This window comes from Porites lutea, chromosome 1 (assembly GCF_958299795.1).
Source record: "Porites lutea chromosome 1, jaPorLute2.1, whole genome shotgun sequence".
NCBI lineage: Eukaryota > Metazoa > Cnidaria > Anthozoa > Scleractinia > Poritidae > Porites > Porites lutea.
This window is the reverse complement of record NC_133201.1, coordinates 56,886,464-56,904,029: the sequence shown is the minus strand read 5'-3', so window position 1 is coordinate 56,904,029 and position 17,566 is coordinate 56,886,464. Positions and strand designations below refer to the sequence as shown.

Genomic DNA, 17,566 nt, shown 5'->3' with positions numbered 1-17,566 from the left:
GAGCTAAAAAGAGCTAAAACTTACAGTGCTCTTAGCTTTGACCGAATAAATTGTTATGTGCTATTGTTTTCGTGAGCCAATAAAAACTCTCCTTTTTGACGCCTATTAAATGACTGTCAAATCGCGCGTCCTGCACTTGTTTCCAGTCCGCCAAACTGGGAGAAGCCATATAACAGACATCTTATTAGCCTCGTTTTTTCGGTCCCTACTGTAAATTACGGATCCTCGTTTTTTCCCATTGATTTATGGCCCAAGCGCGAAATCGATGGAAAAAAAACTTGGTCCGTAATTTACAGTACGGACCGAAAACTCGGCTAATAAGAGGTGTGTACACTTAAAGGAAATGAATATAAAAGATTGCAAACACTGTACACGAATTGGTTCACTCGGCAAAAGCCAAACGAAATAAAAAGGTCTTTAGAGCCTGCTTGAAACCCTGAGCACTTTGAATACTGCTGATAACTGAAGGAAGAGTGTTCCACAGTGAGGGGCCAACACCAGCGAAGGCCCTGTCCCCAAGGCACCACTTTGTTTTGGGGACCTTTAATTCGTAGCTCACACTAGTGAGCTTTTTGATGTCATTAGCCAGCACTTTCCAACGGCGCACAGTTATGCCGATGATACCGGTATCTATTTGGCATTCAATCAAAACGATGATTCCGATCAAGACGCCGCCATTGCAGCAATGGAAGCGTGCCTCTGTGACATCCGTAGCTGGATGATCAGTGACAAACTCATGATCAATGATTCCAAGACTGAGTTTATGCTCATTGGGACGAAGGCGCAGCTACAGAAAACTAAAAGCGCCACTCTAACTATTGGCGAATCCATCATCTCTCCTAGCACGTACGGAACCCCTTAGAAACTTAGGGGCCTGGTTTGACTGCCATTTCAACCTGAATTTTAACATAACCAAAACTTGTAGGAGTGGTTTTTTTTTCATCTACACAATATTAGACGCGTCAGAAAATATCTAAGCATGGAATCTGCCGAGAAATTAGTGCACGCTTTTATCACAAGCAGATTGGAAGCAGATTGGACTTTTGTGACTCACTTTTATACGGACTACCCCACTGCGCCCTCACTAAGCTGCAGCGTGTTCAAAACGCAGCTGCAAGAGTTCTATATCCAGCACCACGGTTTTGCCATATCACACCAATATTATACGAATTAGACTGGCTGCCTGTGACGTTTAGAATAGAATTTAAGGTTATTATAATCACTCACAAAGCAATCTATGGAACAGCTCCTAATTATTTATCATCTCTCGTTAATTTTAAACCTAATTCTTCCTACAGCCTCAGATCAAATAACAAATATCTGCTTTCAAATCCTAACTTTAGGACTCTCCCTACTCTTGGTGACCGAGCCTTTGTAGCCGCCGCACCAAAACTATGGAATAATCTTCCGTTAGATCTTAGATGCACCTCCGATTTTCAAGTTTTTAAACGTAATTTGAAGACTCACCTTTTTAAAAAAGCCTTTTCTGATATAATGTTGTAATTTAATGTTGTATTATTATTATTATTTTTATTTTTTTTTACGGTATATTTTTAGATCTTTAATTGTAAGGCGCATTTGAAAACTGCTGTATAGTTGAATTTGCGTGGTATGAATAAATGTTATTATTGTTATTATTATTATTATTATTGTAGCTAGTATTTGACATTAAATTGTAAGAACCACTTTCCTTGAAACTCAGAAGCTTCCTGCACGATTACGACGTGAAATAAGAGCGATTACTCTGCTACTACAGAAACCCCTTTCCCCTGCCATTTGGAAAAGAGGTCTTTGATTGCAGGGTACGGAACGATGGATTTCGAAACAACGTGAATTCACTTTTTAAAAGGCATTTCGCCACCGTCATCTTCGTTGTTGCTTTAATAAACACTCTTTAATATTAACGGGCAAGCTCATGTAAAAAATAACGCACAAAAATGAGTGAAGGATAAAAATGTTCACATAGATATTCACAATATGAATACGAATTTATAAATCGATGGAGAGTACTGCGTAAATTCAATCACGGCACTCTTTTCAAAAAGAGCCAATATTTACCGTCCTTTCAAATGCTTTCGTGATGTTCAATTCAGCTCTAGAACTGTAATTTGAAAACTCGAATAAACTATCTATCTTTATCAGTATCCCCATGATGGCGGCCGCGATCGATGTATCTCTGAGCTTCCGCTAAAAACGCCTCCTCTGCAGGCTATTTTTTTTGTCTTTTTAATTAATATTTTAAGCCCGAAAAATTCCATATTTTTTCCGGTTTTTTCTGCAGCACAGAGCACTGATTACGCGCACAAAACTTCGTGTCCAACACTGGACTGGTAAGAAGTTCTCTTTCAATCAGAGGCCGAAACACAGTTTGGCCTTGTTTTGACTGGAACTAACAATTGGCTCCTCGTCGGTGTATTAGAACCTGTAAATCTCACGGGTGAGGTAAAACAAAGTATAGAACGACATCAACACAATAGTACCAAGAAAAAGGAAACTTACAAAACAAAGGGAAAAGGTAGCCTTTTTATTGCCTAAAGTAATTTTGATAGTTATGTATTTATATCAGATAAATATATAAATGTCTATCGGTCCAATATTTTGAATTCATTTAATTCCGGTGCCAGACAGTGATCAATCTTATCCGAAACGAAAATAGCAAGCTGAGTAAAGTACTTTACAGTGTTCAGAAAGTTCAAAAAGTTCAGAAAGCAACTAAGGCTCAGCAGGTAGTGTACGCCTATTAAACAAGATCACTGAAAAGATATTGTTAAAGGCGGGCTTACTTAGCGCCTGCCTTTGTATTCAAGTCAATTTCTGAATCCATTTCTTCTTCTTTCTTTGCTCCTAGTACATTGATTTTCCAATTAACTGAGTGCCTCACAGGGAGCTGGGGCGGGGTATATACTCTATTTTCGATTCTCCCATAATACACTCTTTTTGCTTCCCTCGCCAAATTTTGAAAAAAACTATTGTTTTCAAATGCTCCTGGGAGGCTTGCACTTTCCCGAGAGTATTTGAAGACAATAACTTCTGCAAAATTTAGGGGGCAAACAGAATGCTTTATGGGGCAAAACCAAACTATCAATTTGAGTGGGCTACGTTTTTTGCCGAAAATATTTCCGCACCAAGGCCTTTTACCAATGAAACGTCATCGCAAAATTGTTAACGCAAATGTTAAACATACAAAAGGGCTTCGCATTCACCGACACTGTTATATGTGTGTACCCCCTCCCCCAATTCCTAGGATGTCCCATCCCCGCCTCCTGTTCAACATGCTTGGAGAAAAAAACTTTAAGAAATCTAGGGCTAACCAGAGGATTTTAAAAGCAAAATTAATAGCCATTTATCTGGATTGTCATAAGCAGCGCTAGTATCGGGTTTAGAGCTTCATAGCTATGTTCACACCATCAGCGAAGGGAAGAAAACATATCATAACACGGCTGTCCTTGTGAATTTTCAAGTTTAAGTTGTGAATGGCTCTTGCTTCCACATCCGAGGCGATCATCTCAGGACTGCAAACTCTTGCACGCCACAGAGCCTAAAGAGAAATCATCAGCCATGATCATGTATGCATACATACAGAGACATGAAGTATATAAATTCTCTCTTGCTATAGAATATACCGCAAGGAAAGTACGCGAATACGGTCTTTATGCACAAGTAGAAGCATATAATCCCAGAGCGTCTGACTACACCTTATAAATGCCCAGCAAAAGAAAAGAAAATAATGGGGGAGGAAACGAGAGAAGCCGCGGAAAGGAGAGGAAGCGAACTTACTTGGGAGTCCGGCTTCTTCTCGGCTGACGTTCGCACTATCCAGTTCTGTAAAGTCTCGACACGAATCGACAGACTGAGGCTATGTTCATACTATACCGGAACCGGAAGTCATACCGGACTGATAGGGCTTCTGTTCACACATACGAACGGTGATTTTGGCGCGAATTCTGTAACTGCGCCGCGCCGATCTCGAAAGTGGTGCGTCATACATCGTACAGGTTTTGTCGGCCACATTTTGGTGTAGTGTGAAGGTACTTGGACCGTAGCGGAAGTAAATAAGTAAGAAAGAGGACTGGAACCCTTTGAGACGGAAGTAAATATTCAGGAGTGAGGATTGGGAATTACAGAACCAAACCCTCTTGGCCAACCGTTCGTCCACGATGTTCGATGTCAGCGTGTGAACAACTTGTTCCAGTTGTGTACCGTTACTGTTCATACTATACCGATAGCTTTTCGTGTCTGTACGAAAGGTACGAAAAACTGTCTGGTATCGTATGAACATAGCGGCTGAATCTCAGAATAGACTTTCGCGGCCTTTTTTTTTAAATTTTGATAAAAAGTAGTCAGCAAATATCCATCAACATCGCTGGAGAGAGGACCTTAAATAAGGTAACTTACCAAGTTTAAAGGTGATACATCCAAAGCAACATGGAAGATATTGCTCCACAAACTTTTAAAAGACGTTTGTATGGTGGGGGCACGAACTTACCCCCCAACCCCCTGCCACCACCACCACCACCACCACCATACAAACGTCTGCAAAATTCTGCGACTTTGCGGAGATGTATCGCTTCGTTGGTTTTCAACACATCACTTTCAAACTTGGCAGCTTTACTAATTTTAAGGCGTTCTTTCCAGCCATGTTGACGGATTTTCCATTACTGGTCCCAGTGAAAAGTTGAAAAACCGTGAAAGGGTCTATTGTTTTACGCAGCAAAGTTTGGATATTTAAAAATACTTATATCTTACATTGTCAACGACAACAATTCCCCCACTGCGCAACAGCTGTAGCGATTTCTCATAGTACTGGTCATACTCCGTCTTGTCAGCGTCAATAAAAACCAGGTCGTAACTTCCACTCTCTCCTGCGGCTATCAGCTCATCTAAGGAAAGGTCACAAGATACTACTTATTTGCCATTCACCACTTAAAATCTATCATTCATGATTTGCAGTGCAGCAATTGCCCTAGAAAGCGAGGCCAAGACCTAAGCTAATGACGAACATTACGAGGAGATTCGAACAAGAACCGGTAGATATGTCACAGAAATTTAGATTAAAAAAAAGAAAAAATTAGCAGCAACAACAAAGACAATAGTGCAGAAAAGGTATAACCAGCTACTCCGGATTTCAGTTTTGGTAGAATATAATCCTTAGGGGAGGGGATGTCATATTTGGGGTTAGGGTTAGACCCTGTGGCACCCAAACACCTGTTAAGTGCCTCCCTCCCCTCCCCTGGGAACGAAATTTCATGTTTTCTGCCGTATTTGTCCTAGAGGATTCTAAAACGCCTGCATGAATTATAAGACTTACTGTTTAATAAGTACCATGATTAGTGCAACACATCTTTACATAATGGGCCTGTTAAACTGACAAGTAGACATATTTAAACCTAGCCTGCATAGCAGAGCCGGGGGGAGAAAGGGAAACGGGGAGGGGGAACGAGAGCTCTCTTATCTCTTTCGCTTTTGTCCCTCCCCCTTCCGGCCTTCTTTACACCTGCCACATAGGCTATTCAAAACAAGTCTGAAAGACTAAAACGGCTGTAACTTTCATGTGTCTTATTTTAAGACGTTCACGATTTTGTTGGTTCTTAAAGTCTTTCCGACCAAATTCCACAACCCACTTACTAAGAAAGCTTAGAAATATGGGAACAAATTTTAGATGCAACTAAACTTTCTTTCACTCATGAACTGTGGGCTTGTTAACTGCTTCGACTAATCAACAGTTTTAGCTCTAATTATAATGTCCCTTACCTAGAGTGGTGATCGCAGATTGTAGTCTCAAATCTATCTTCGATTCAACCCCTGCCTTTACAAATATAATTCACTGCTAGATTGGTTCTATACACCTCAGACAATCCCGAAATGAACTCAGTACATTCAATACGGTCTTTTTAAGGTGTTTTGAAACAGTTTTTCGGAGACCTTACCCACATTTGTCCCATCGCTAACAAACAAGTGTCTGTTTGTCAAAATGCAGGTTTTAAATTAAGTCTGATATCACTATGATAACAATAGACGAAAAACTTTGAAATCGATAAAAGCCGAATTTTGCGCAATCTAGACCTGCTACTGAAATGATGTTTGGCAAATGACCTCCGTGAAAAGTAAAAAATTCTGTACGTTTGAATTCAAATAAAACGTAAATATATTTCAAACCTTATATTTCAATAGCGTTCATAAATTGTTTTAATAAAAAAGTTCTAAAAAACTCAAATTGATAATCTTAAGTAGAGTCAGAATACTGCTTAATATCATATTTCGCCGCTGGGAAATTTTGGTGTATTTTCTCTCTCACGGTCCTAAAAACTAACCTGTTTTCTCGCCACCTGTCTCAGTGCAACTTTATTCTAAATTTGACTTTTAGCGCTTTTCTGTATATCTCACATCAAATAATCTTCATGATGTATAATACTGTAAGAAACTTTCATTACGATTGATTCATTGCAACGCCTTGAATGCACTGCCTTCTACATATGTTCCTCAAAATCGTTATTAACAAATAAATAAATCCAAAATATAAATTGACTGTGAGGGGTAATAGAAATTACTGGTAGACGAATAGTTTATGCTGTGCCACATAAATCAGTGATAAATAAGGACAAAAACCCTGGTAACTCAAACTCGAATAATTCAAACTCTCCCACTAATTTGAACTAAAAAAAAGTCTTGTTTCCTTGGATGTCACCCCATTTTTCCATTCATTTTTACTCATTAATTTGAACTTGGATAATGGTAAATTGATTTCTGTTAGCTATCATTTTAGCTGTTGATTATTTGTGAGATTCTTTGAATGATTATGATACCAGCTATTTCTGAAAGCAATTGTATGTTTAATACGTGCAGAGTGAAATTAGTATTTTTGCAGGTATTTTTGTATAAATTGAACCTGTATAGAGTGCAAGTTATTCTCGGTCGTTAAGCTTCCTTTTCGGCGTGTAAGTTTAACTTTAGATTGTAATTTCTTTCATTATTTTTTCGGCCTCGTAGGAAGGTCGTGGAGTTTATTGTGCTTGGTTCCTGCCCAGGTTTCCTCTATCTTTCCGCCTTTTCGCGGGTTTTTTGTAGGGCTTTTTCCTACAAAAATTATGAAAAATCTGACGACCTATTCCCGTAAAACGGTGGGAACCGGTGTGAATCCACACCTGAAGCTACCTTAGAACCCTGATAACTCAAATTCGGATAACTCGAAGTCCCCACTAACTTAAACTAAGTCCAAGTTCCCTTGGATTTCACCCCACTTTTCAGTTCTTTTTTACTCAGTTAACTTGAACTCGGATAACTCAAAATTCCTGCTAAATTTCCTCCCTTTTGATCAAAAAGTCACTGAAAATTACCCCAATAACTCGAATTCTGGTTCTTGTAACTCTACTCGCAAGCCATTTCATTAGCTCTTCTGATCTGATTGTATAATCCAGGGGCGGATCCAGGATTTTTTTAGGAGGGGGTGCACTCGTCTCTTGCTCTACTTCAACTCCAATACACCACATAGTTTTTTTTTTTTGGCAGAATACCAGTTGTATTAGAAAACCGCAGGTCATCTCAGGGGGGGGGGGGGGGGTGCGCACCCCCTGCACCCTCCCCCTAGATCCGCCTCTGTAATCAGCAAAAACACTTAATCTAACACTGGTTAACACTTACAGCAATTTTAGTTTAATTGTTGTGACGAACGGATCATGTTTTATCATAAAAAATGCCCAATCATGTTGCCGTTTCTGAAAAAATAAGTTAAACTTGCACTGCTGTAGCACTATACACTGCTGGAAGTGCTGAAAAATAAGTAACCATCAACTTTTAACACTGAAAATTGAATTTTGCAACCGACCCCATGCAGTAACTTAGACTGTTTTTTGTATCCCTTCAGGGTTCGAATTACCAGGGTTCTACTGTATATCTAGCTGCTGCTCGCTTTCAAAGACAATACACATTTTCCTACCTCTTCAAAGTACTGCTGAGAATTAATCTCCTTCAGATATTTGTCTGTTATGTCACAAGCCACAACTTTCCCTCCTTGGGGCAGCATTGTAGCCATGCTTAATGTGTTATAACCAGTGTACACCCCTGTAAGTTACACAAATGGAAATAAGCTCGTGGCCGACAGCAGTGCACCAGAAGTTATGCACTCTAACTTTTTTTAACCCCTGAATAACACGACAAATCATTATTACATATATGATATTCTGTTTCAAGGTAATTTTAGATATTTGATATCAAAGATTTTACAATATATTAGTACATGTATCTTATGGGGAAAAAACGATTATATTGGTATCCCACTAGCTACACCCTCCTCCTCCCCCCCCCCTCCCCCCCACCACCCGTCCCAAAACCAGGCCTGATTGGTACAGTTGTAACCTTCATTTGTGCATGGTTTTTTTTCTTAATACAGATTGAAAGCTTTTAGACAAGATAATAACTAGAGTACCAAGTACAGTCCACAATATAGTCAGCCATTGACAACTTGCTCGATCGAATGTGTTGTTGATCCTTTGACCAATGTTTGCCCCAATCCTGTTTGTTATGGCTGTTTCTGTTGTTTCTAAGCACATTGTCATTATTGTATTATATTAGGTTTTTTTTTCTGGACCATGTAGTGGAACTTGCTCTGTGACTTATCCAGGCATCTTGGCGAAGTTTGTAAATAAACAAATAAAGTATTTGATGTATACCTTTTAGTAGCCTTTGTACAAAACACAAGCTCATACACTTATGTATCTTACCTATTTCGATAACCTTTTTTGCTTTCAATAACTGCATCAATAGCCTAATGAGTTGTGATTCATCAGCACTACACATCATGGTTTGTCTTGAAGCTGTATGTACAGTCGCCTGCAATATCAAAAGAGAGAGGACTTGCAATGTGCTTTTAATTTTACTTTTTCCCATATACCACAAGTATAAAATGTTTTGCAACATATTTTTATCACTTTCATTTCTATTATAAATGTTGCTTTTTTGAATATTCTGATTGATTGAGAACATGTTTACTAATATTCTTATTCCATAATAACGCATGATATTGGAAGAAAAAACAAAGGCAATCATTGATTTGGATATAAATCAAAAAGCATCTCAGTATTATTACTGCTGGATACAAACATTAGCGACACATTCATACAGGGTTTAGCCTCGACGTACATAAAGTAAAATATTCTCAATTCCAGCAAGTGTTTGAAATTTATAAATACAAGATAGAAAGAGTAATAAACAGCTTCTTGCTAGAATTTGTGAATATATTTATTTCAGATGGAGGCTAAGCCTGTAAAAAATGCATCTTTAATTCTTTATTCAGCGGTCATAGTGAACTCCCTGATACAATTTCTAGCTTTCGTAAGGGACACTCGACCAATACAGTGCTAATGGGTATGCGTGACGAATTGCTGAGAGTGATGAAAAAAGGTGAGGTTTCTCTCATGGTGCTGGCTGCTTCAGGGCCCAAGGGACTGGTGGGGGGGGGGGGGGGGGGTACTTTAGATTTCAAGTGATGGGGATGGTCAAATGGGGACAAAAATCAAAACCCATAAGAATCACCAGACCAAAAATTAACCCACAAAAATCTCATGCCACATTTCTGAGCCTTAAAAATTTCTAGTACGTAAGCATCAAAATGATATAACACAAAAAATAAAAACATTACAAATTAAATGTTTGTGTTTGTATATTCACCATACCAAATAAAGTTATTACAAAATCTTCAGATTGTTTTGGATAACCAAAAAATCTCTAATTAAATCAAGCCACCCCTCTCCCCCCCCCAAAAAAAAAAACAGTACGTGCCAAATTTTCCCACCCCAAAAATACAGGGAATCAAAAATTTCAAACCCCAAAAAATCCTTCGAGCATCCCCATCGCTTGAAATCTGGAGTACCTCCCTGGGCTTGAGGGTTTTATGAAATAGATTTTAGCTTTGTTTCTAATCTTCTGTATACAAACCAATGGTGTAAAATCTCATGCACCTCTAAACAATGTATTTAAATAAATCAACTTCATATCCCCACATTAGTATTTGTGACACATAGAATATATATGTTTTGGTGCTTGTTTTCTTCGCATACCTGTAACTCTGGTTACACTTCAAAACACAACACCACTTGAATTTTATGCTTGTAACTGAATTACAAGATCTGTTACTACCAACTTACTAGACCTGTTACTTGATCTGCTACTAACAATGTTAACTAGAATATTGTTAACAATTGTCTCTCCTCCGGAAAGATGCCTGAGGCACTTAAAGTTGCTGAATTTTGACCGGTTCTCAAAAAACCTGATGCTGACTACAAGCAATTTTCTAACTTTCGACCGATTTCTAACTTGAAAATGATATCGAAAGTAGTTGAGAATTCAAAGTGGTGGCTATGCTGCTTACGGACCACATTACATCTCATCAACTTGATGAATGGTTTCAATCAGCTTATAAGCTCAATCATTCCACTGAAACTGCCCTTGTTGGGGTGCAGAATGACACAAATTGTTCTCTTAACAATGAGGAAATCTGTATTTCTTCTACTTTTAGATCTGTCAGCAGCTTTTGATACTGTTGACCATGCTGCTCTGGTATCGAGACTTTCAGATTGTTTCAGTATCCAAGGCGCAGCCCAAGCCTGGTTTGAATCCTACTTTGAGTCACGTAAATATTACGTTCATGTTGAGGGTGGAAAGTCAAATCCTTTATGTAAGATCATTGACTTGTGCGGTTCCAGAGGGATCAATGGATCAATATTATAATCATGTTCACAAGAACTTCTTACTTTTCCTAGATCAAGGACAGTCACATGGGGTGATAGAGCGTTTTCCACGGCAGGTCCCAAACTTTGGAATGAAGTACCTCTTTCACTAAGAAAAGCTATAAAAGCATTGACGTCTTCAAAAGTCAAGTTAAAATATTTCTATTTAAACAAGCATATAATTGCTGACCATTTTTATATTGATAGCATGGTTTTAGTGTAAATAATAATTTATTTTAGCTTTAATAGTTAGTTACGTAATACAATTCCCTTTCTTTGTTTTAAAACTGCAAATTAGCATATTGACTTGGCAAGTTGTAAATAAATTAATTTTACTTTTTAATTATACAATAATTGTCACAAGGCAGAAAAAAATGACATTCCATGCCTCAAATAATATATTCAAATATAATGCAAAAACTCATTAAAAAGGTAATTCCCACTTATTTTCTTTGCTGTGGAAGTTATTTCCAAAACTAATGCTTTTGCTTTCATCAGGTTCCCAAATGCTCAAAAGCCAGGCTGCTAATGAATGTCATGGTTTCAAATGCTTTCACCCGCTTCACCTGTGCAACCGTCACACATGTTTATGAAATATTAAGCTTACATGCAAATGACAAAAGAGCAGCAAAGGTATTTTGCAGAACCCCGAATGGCCGACGAATGCCGAATGACTCTGAAGTTAAGTGATTAGGGTCAGGAAACTGAGTAAATCAAGTTTCAAGTTATTTTGCCCCATATAATGACCTTTAATGGAACCTGCAGATTCACTCAGTTTCCTATAAAAGATAACCACTAATCTCTAATCTTCAGAGTCATTCGGCGTTTGGGGGTCTTTCACGTTCTGCAAAATACCCCTGATGGTAAAGGAGTTGAGTGAGGCGGAGCCGGAGAGGTTTTTTTTTGCAAGTCACTTTCCACCGATCACAATTTGTCAGGTCACTGATTCATTGATAGGTAACTATAAAACCACATAAATCCCCCAAGATCAGGGACACCCAACGAGAATATAGTTCAAAACCACTTAAACATAGCATTGTTAAACGTATTTTAGTATTTAAATGGTAGATATAGGCATATTTTCATCCCCTAAAAATTTTTCATCTGTTCGGATTTCCAAGCTGAAAGTCCAAGTGATCCGAAAATTATAGGGATCAAAACTTACCTTTTCGAAAATGTCAGCCAGAAAAAAGGCTCTCGAAAATTCTAGGTGACCTTTTTACGATAAAAATCCGTTAAAAATGGGCAATTATACCATTTTTTAGATGTTCGAAAATCCTAGGAGACGCAGGCAAGCAAGAAATTTTACAACAAATGTTCCGAAAAGTCTAGATCTCAAATCGTCTTCCAAACAGATATTTTCCGAGAATTGACGTTGGGTGCCCCTGCAAGATCAAGGAGACACTTACTCATCCTAATTTAACTGAAGCACGATGATCAGTGGAATGGGTTCGTACTGTCCGTGGAATCATGTGACTTGCAGTAAAAGATACATAAATTTGTACCCGCGGCCGAAGTGAGCCTAAACCGATCGAACATTCCCTTTTCTTCAATGTAGTGTTTTGTTAGGGTTACAGAACTTAGAAAATCTTACCTCCCTAAGTTTCCTCAGCGATTCGGGTTCTCGGATGCCATGGTCTAACAGATATTGCTTAACCACGTCATTGCCTCCGCTTAATGTTTTCCAGTTGTCAGAAAACATCTTCTTATGCCGTCTACCTACAACATATCCAACAGCTACAGAGGATAGTGCAATCCCCACCGCGCCGAATAATAACTTGTTCTCACTGAAAATAGACATTTAAGGTAAAAGAACGTGGATGAAACTGATGAAAAAGTCGATGAAACCATTAACGCAACTAGCTACCTGGAGTCTGGATCTACCTCGGTGTAATTTTCTTTGTTTTGAACCTTTTGTTTTTCTACGTTCTTTTGTTTCCCCTGTTTTACGTCACTTGTGAGTGTAATGCACCTATCAATGTAAACCCCGTGGGGGGGGGGGGGGGGGAGTGCGGGCAAGGGGTAGGGATTTTATTTGACAAATTTTAAAATTTTTTGATCAAATTCCCCAGGGTGGGAAACGAAAGGTCAATCAAAAGTGTCAAAAAAGACCCCACCCCAGGGGAAAAATCTAAACAAACAATACTATAATACAAAATAAAACGAATAAAAGAACTTTTCGAAAGTACGTTCTTACTACTTTTATTTAAGGTTAACATAATCTCCGTTAAGTTACTCGCTGTAATTAAGTATTTTCTCTCTCCACCAGCATTTCTTATTTTGAACAACAAAATCACTCCAGGAAGATTGACCGTGCTGTTATAATATTAATGAAACATAAAATGCTTTATAACATTTGCTCAACATGTCGGAACAGGTCAGATCAGTGACTCGTAAAAAATCCTCTGACTTTCATGGTGGCATTCGATTTCAATTGAGTTTTACAATCGGAACTTGAAGCTAAAAACTTTCTTAAAATAGACATTATCTGTTTAGATGACAGTTAAAAGTATCGGATTATGGCGATTAAAACAAATGAAAACTTCATGCCTTTCTCCAACAGCGTGACTTTCAGAAAGCCTCGAGGAACGGACTTGGTAACTGCTTCTGAATTCATACCAGGAATACCAGGCTTCTGGCGGTCAAAGTCAAATGTCCCAACCCCGGGGCCGCTTCGCACGATCAAAAGCCCGACAATGGGGATAGTCTCAGGCACCAAATCCCCGCTCCTTGCCCGCACTCCCCCCCCCCCCCCCCACGGGATTTACATTGATAGGTGCATAACGGGTTCTTACACCGAGGATGAGCCCAGAGTCTTTTGGCTTTTTGGTCAGCGGCCGCAGCGTTGCTCTATATAACCAAAAGGCTGTCCCAGAAGGGTGAGGACAAAACATGGACCAGGGGTCCATGGACCCGCTCTTTGGACCGGGTCCATGGACCACTTTCATGGACCGGGTCCGTGGACCCCCTGTCATGGACCAGGTCCATGGACAGTTTTTTCTTTATTTTCATAACAAGGTTTTGCACCAGGTCCATGGACTCTCAAAAACAGAAATAGTGCCAAAAAAAGATTTGACGAGACACTGTCGACCAATGCACACGATTGATCACAAATATTTGGTTGTGCTTACATGACGTACACTCTGCTTGCACATGTGCAGTCGCAAGAGTGTTAATACATTAAGCTAATTCAAAAGTTATCACCAGTACGAAGACTCGCATCACCCTTAGAAAAACAAGCTGGAGTTAAGAATTCATTGCTTTTAGAGCAATCATGACTGAGTCATATCGCAATTCTCCATAGTTGATGTAGCTTCAGTTTAAGCTACAATCCATGCCACTTCTTCTTCTTCGAGATCTGGATCTGCAAATCAGTATCCATGAGAATTTATAATCGTCATGCTAAAAGTACTTAGGAGCTGGGCCCAGTGTGACAAAACATTGCAGGAAAAAGTGACATTCATGGACAAAAAGAAAGTGGCTTAGAATTATTCAGATCCAGGATGCACTTTGGAGAAATTAAACAACCTAAAACCCTTTTAATCAGCCGCAATGAACAGCTATACATTTTAAAAGAGGTAGAAAATCAGTTTGTGTGTCACGACCTCTCAGTATGAAATAAGAGGTAAAAATTCACATTTGCTCAGTCAAAAGGTTTTCCTCCGAAGCATAATCTACTCATCAGAGAAAACAATTCGATAGCTGGAACAAGCAGCATTTTGGCATGAGGTACAAACCCCACCTTTTTTTTACACTACGTAGGCACAATTAAACATTACTGATCAATCGAGCATTGTTTGTTGTTGTTGTTGTTGTTTTTTAACCTTATTTTTGCACTACTTCTGATTTTGTTCATTTTCTCATTATTGAAAAAAACTGTCCATGGACCCGGTCCATGACAGGGGGTCCATGGACCCTGTCCATGAAAGTGGTCCATGGACCCGGTCCAAAGTGGGGGTCCATGGACCCCTGGTCCATGTTTTGTCCTCACCCGTCACAGAAACCAATGAGACAAAACTAGTCTCTTGTGACAAGACAGTTCAAACATAAATTGTAGTTTAGATTGGATTACGAATTCGAAATTGCCGGAACAAATTGGATGTTGCCACGGTTACACTAGACGAGGCGCAGAACTTATATTTTAAGACGGAATCCACCAGGAAATTGAGTAATTTTAATTTTCAATGGACAAGAGCCTTGTACCAGAATAATTTAAAGAACATTGTATTCTTTTTTTACATTTTTCAAGGGCTAAATGTGTAATTAGTCATCTGTAATAACACCAAAGAAAATTTCTCTTGGGAGTCCGAGAAAATGAATGTCAAATTTCACAACTGAATTGTGAAAACACAGGTAAAATGTGTAAGATGTAATTTTGTGAAATTTGACATTAATTTTCTTTGGTGTTATTACAGATGACTAATTCACATCTTAAGCCCTTGAAAAATGTAAAAAAGCATGCAATATGCTTTAGTTTATTCTGGTACAAGAATTTTGTACACTGAATTACTCAATTTCCTGATGGATTCCGTCTTAATACCTTCGGATCCTTCGGAGATGGAAGCGTGCAAGTGGATGTATTTAAGAGCCATCTTTTTTTCTAAAAATCGGGGTTGGACTACCGAGTTTTGCTTTTAGAGTACTGTCACATATTGATGACCCGTAAATACCTAGCCTCCCCCGAAGGACGCCCGATACAATGTCTGAAGGACAAAAAAAGAATAAAAAAGATTTCTTTTTCTTCACGCAAAACGAATCTAAACAGTTTTTACTCGCCTTAGGAGGCGTGTGATATAAAGCCAAGCCCAGAAAACGTAACCAAGAATTTCACACACCCCATGATTTATACTCCAAGGCCGAAGGTTTGCCGAAAGTCCGCCAGACTGAAGTTGTACCGATAAATATACGCGCTTTTCGTGTGAGGACTTTACATATCCACCCTTTAAGCGTAAAATAAATGTTTTGACAATAGTTAATTAGTAATCAAAAGTTGAATTTTCAAGAAAAAAAGTGAATTTTGTCCTCACATTTTTTAATGACAACAACGGGACGCGCTTCATACCACGCGTTGTCTTCGACACTCCAGTTCTTTCGTGTATTTTGAAAAAACGCTTCAAACTTTGGGTTTAACTTGGCGAGGTAGAGCTTCAAGGCCTTATATCTTTGGTATCGTCTGTTTCGTACATTCTGGCGCATTTTTTACTCTTTCATGCTCGAAATCTCGCGGCCAACTCCATCAGGATAACTTTTTGATACATCACCCTGATGAGCCATGTTTACCCGTTTGATCTACTTCATACTTGAACTTGACTCCCTTACATTTGTTGTTTTAGGTTCGTCTGTCCCTCTCTAACCCCCCCCCCCCCCCTCCCCCCGTCTACGAAAGAAGCGAGTTTCATGGAATCATAGGTTTCGAAGTAAGCCAGGGGGGGTACAGCTCAGTGAGAGACTTGTCAGGATTTTAAACGCGCCAAATCTTCGTTTTCAATCGCCGGTTTGTTTTTTTACTTTTTCTTTTCCGTGGCGCTTCAAGCTTACAACTTTGGCATTTAGCATAAGTCGTACGATCTTTTGAACCTTGGGTCGGTAGAAGAGAGCTTCAGGCCTTTGTTGTGTGCATTTAAAAATCTTTTAATAGCGTGGCGAAAACCAAAGAGTGTGGATTTCGTGTAGTCTTCTCTCGATTTTTTTCGGCCTCAGGCAGCTAAAATCTTCGCAAATTCGCATCTAGCTGGCCCAGCGCCATTAGTTCAAGTTGTATCTGCATTTTTTCTCCAAACACCAAGCTAAATTCCAAGAGGTAATACCATTAAATTCAGAGACAAAGCAGGACTAACTTGTTGTTTTGTAGCGAGAAAATTTGTCACATTTAGATTTTTCGCGGCCTTGATTGTTTGGTAAATTCTTATGGCACGTGTCATCGGCTTGCCCCAGGGGTAGACCCCCGGGCCAACCAGGGGAATATGTCGGGGAATATAGGGGAATGGATTGGATTCTCTGCCCCTGGGGAGGGAAGAGGGTGGATGAATTGTCAATTTTGCAAAATAGCAGACAGTAACCACGGGGATAAAACGGGGACTCAACCGGCTTTCCTCAAGTCATTATTTTGGTTAACATCAAGTGGCTGGAAAGGAAGAATACGAGCTTTTACCCATCTCAGCACATGTACGCGAATAGAGAGAGAGGCCTGGAGAGGAGATGTCTCTCTTGAGGACTGGGAATGTGATTCAAGATCATTCAACTCAAAACGTCCCAAAATGGAGTCCGAGAGGAAGGTGAATGGTAATCAAGTGCTCCACAGTTCAATAGCGTACATGAAAGTCTATTGATTTCTCATGACAAATCGCAGAAACATAAGCGAAAAAACGTGCCCCGCATAATAAATTTGGCAACGCGCGCTTTGATTGGTTATACTCTGGATATTACATGTAAAAGTACAGTCGATTCCCGGTAACTCGAACCCTCTATAACTCGAACCTCCCGCTAACTCGACGCAATTTTTATTTCCCTACAGATCATTTTCTATATAATTTTACCCTTGATAACTCGAACTTTTTTCTATATCCCTTGAAAGTTCGAATTATTGGGAGTCGACTGTACTGTGTTCCTGTTCCTACCGACGAGAAAGGATAATGATATCGCTGATATAAAATTAATACGTAAAGGAAATACAATGAATAACTGCAACTTTTGAGCATCAAGAGGTAGATTATTTCAGGTCATCTTAAGTAGTCTATGGAAAAACTGTCAGTCTCTCCTAACCTCGGTGAATCAGTCGGTCCTAACCTCGGTAAATCTGTGTCCAGAGGTTCTTTCCTTGTAGTGATTTTTGTTCAATACAGATA

At 39.2% G+C, this 17,566-nt stretch overlaps 1 protein-coding gene across 1 annotated transcript; it reads right to left on the bottom strand.

Moving 5' to 3' along the window:
- Positions 1 to 2,503: 2,503 nt before the first annotated feature.
- On the bottom strand, positions 2,504 to 12,614 carry LOC140922920 (probable caffeoyl-CoA O-methyltransferase 2). The gene is made up of 6 exons (XM_073372971.1): positions 12,316 to 12,614; positions 8,718 to 8,826; positions 7,934 to 8,058; positions 5,752 to 5,806; positions 4,747 to 4,880; positions 2,504 to 3,538 (listed from the first exon to the last, which is right to left on the bottom strand). The coding sequence occupies exons 1-6, from the start codon at positions 12,520 to 12,522 to the stop codon at positions 3,380 to 3,382; spliced, it is 789 nt and encodes a 262-aa protein (XP_073229072.1). The 5' UTR covers positions 12,523 to 12,614; the 3' UTR covers positions 2,504 to 3,379.
- Positions 12,615 to 17,566: the final 4,952 nt, after the last annotated feature.

Excerpts from the sequence above, each read along its gene's own strand:
- LOC140922920 (XM_073372971.1), bottom strand. The coding sequence starts at position 12,522 with ATGTCTATTTTCAGTGAGAACAAGTTATTATTCGGCGCGGTGGGGATT. Across the intron at positions 8,827-12,315 it reads CGCTGAGGAAACTTAGGGAG|GCGACTGTACATACAGCTTC; the intron begins GTAAGATTTTCT and ends TTGATATTGCAG. Across the intron at positions 5,807-7,933 it reads CTCAGCAGTACTTTGAAGAG|GCAGGGGTTGAATCGAAGAT; the intron begins GTAGGAAAATGT and ends ATATTTGTAAAG.